Source organism: Halyomorpha halys, unplaced genomic scaffold, assembly GCF_000696795.3.
Source record: "Halyomorpha halys isolate HHAL.00 unplaced genomic scaffold, Hhal_1.1 Scaffold437.1, whole genome shotgun sequence".
Lineage (NCBI taxonomy): Eukaryota > Metazoa > Arthropoda > Insecta > Hemiptera > Pentatomidae > Halyomorpha > Halyomorpha halys.
Genome location: NW_027105773.1, coordinates 441,061 through 442,648, shown reverse-complemented (window position 1 = coordinate 442,648; position 1,588 = coordinate 441,061). Strand labels below are relative to the sequence as shown.

Genomic DNA, 1,588 nt, shown 5'->3' with positions numbered 1-1,588 from the left:
ATTCTAAATTTGTTTGTATACTATTCCTTTTCAATTTTATGTTTCTCTAAATGTTGTTGTTATCTCTTTTGTTCTATAGCTCTGATGAAGACCTGAAATTCAAGTCGAAACGTCAGCATAAAATAAATAAAATTGGTTTTGTTTATTTATGTTGTTCTTTGCTGACCGCACCCCCCGACAAACTTCTCCAATTAATAAACAGTTTTCTTTTACTATCTTGATAGCTTTATTGACTGCCACTTGGACTATCTTCCTACAATCTGCTTCATAAGGTCAACTATTTTCTTCCAATATTTAAACTTATAAAAAAAAAAAAAAACTATAACATCAAGTTAACTCGATTTGGTGAGGTAACGTTGGTAATAATCCTAGAAATATTTTCTAAATAAATAAAACAACAATAATACAGTCAAATATTTATTTAACAACAACAATTTAAGATAACATTCTCATACCAAGGAAAAGACTTGAAAATAATAATAATTATATCGGACCACAACCAGGAGATTAAAATATATCAAAGTAAGACAAAAATTTCTAGACCAATAGACAAAGCGTTACTTTTAAAGAACCGAAAAAACTGAAATCAATATTCTTTTTTTTTTTTAAGATGAATGGAGTTGTTTATCCAGCATGTAAATTCCAAGTCCTTCCTTGACACGACGAACGTTGGTGAGCAGATCGCCGAAAGATTTGATAGAGTCCACTTGTTCTTGGAGGTATTCAGTTTCGAGAAAATCGCAGAGGTTGGCGTCTCCATGTGATGAGGCGAGAGCATGGAGGTTCAACAAGCTCTGTAAACAAATCAAATTCGTAAGTTATTACAATCTTTGTATTCATAATAATCCATTTATTATATTGTTTAAGTATAACTCATGGTATAAAAAATAAAAATCACAAATAGTCATATATATACTCCTAAACGGCCAATCGGAATGACAGATCGATTATGTAGGTGATTCATACTATATCGATATTAGTATAAATGATTGATCTTAAATAATAACCATATAATCTTAAATCAGTAAGAAGATGGCGAGGGATTCTGTTACAAAAGAACGAAAATAGTTTTGTTTTGATAGTTTATAATTAATAGTTTTAAGTATTCATAAAATAAGCAAGCAATAATTTTCTAATATCTAGTTTATTCCTTTGTACTGGTCATTTTATAAATAATCAAAGGTCACCTAAAATGTCTCAACACTATAAATCCGGTCATTTATAAAACTTTGCCCAAGTCATAAAGTAATCTTAAAAAACAATATGATAATAAATAATGTATATATAAAATATATATACACTAATAAAAGGAATAGGTGAAAAAATAAAATAGAGAGGGGGGTAAATGTATGGTAAAAAAATACACATAAAATAAGAATATATTAATTAAGGATTTTAAATATAAGCAAAATAATTAAAAATGAATGTTAATTAAATTATATTAAAAATGTAAATTAATGATAAAAAAAAGTTATTGTTATATGATAAGGTGATAACAGAGCCCTAACCTGTAGAAGGTAGTTAAGTTTTAAAAACAATTAATCTATGTGTTAGTCTTATTCTTGTAAAATGTATCTATTTGTTTGTT

At 27.2% G+C, this 1,588-nt stretch overlaps 1 protein-coding gene across 1 annotated transcript in view; it reads right to left on the bottom strand.

The window, feature by feature from the left end:
• Nucleotides 1–404: 404 nt before the first annotated feature.
• The window catches only part of LOC106682723 (soma ferritin), a 4,009-nt gene continuing 2,825 nt past the window's right edge, over nt 405–1,588 (bottom strand). Inside the window, exon 3 of the mRNA XM_014423737.2 lies at nt 405–794. Within this exon, the coding sequence (XP_014279223.1) occupies nt 606–794 (189 nt within the window). The 3' untranslated portion in view covers nt 405–605. The remainder of the gene's footprint in view (nt 795–1,588) is intronic.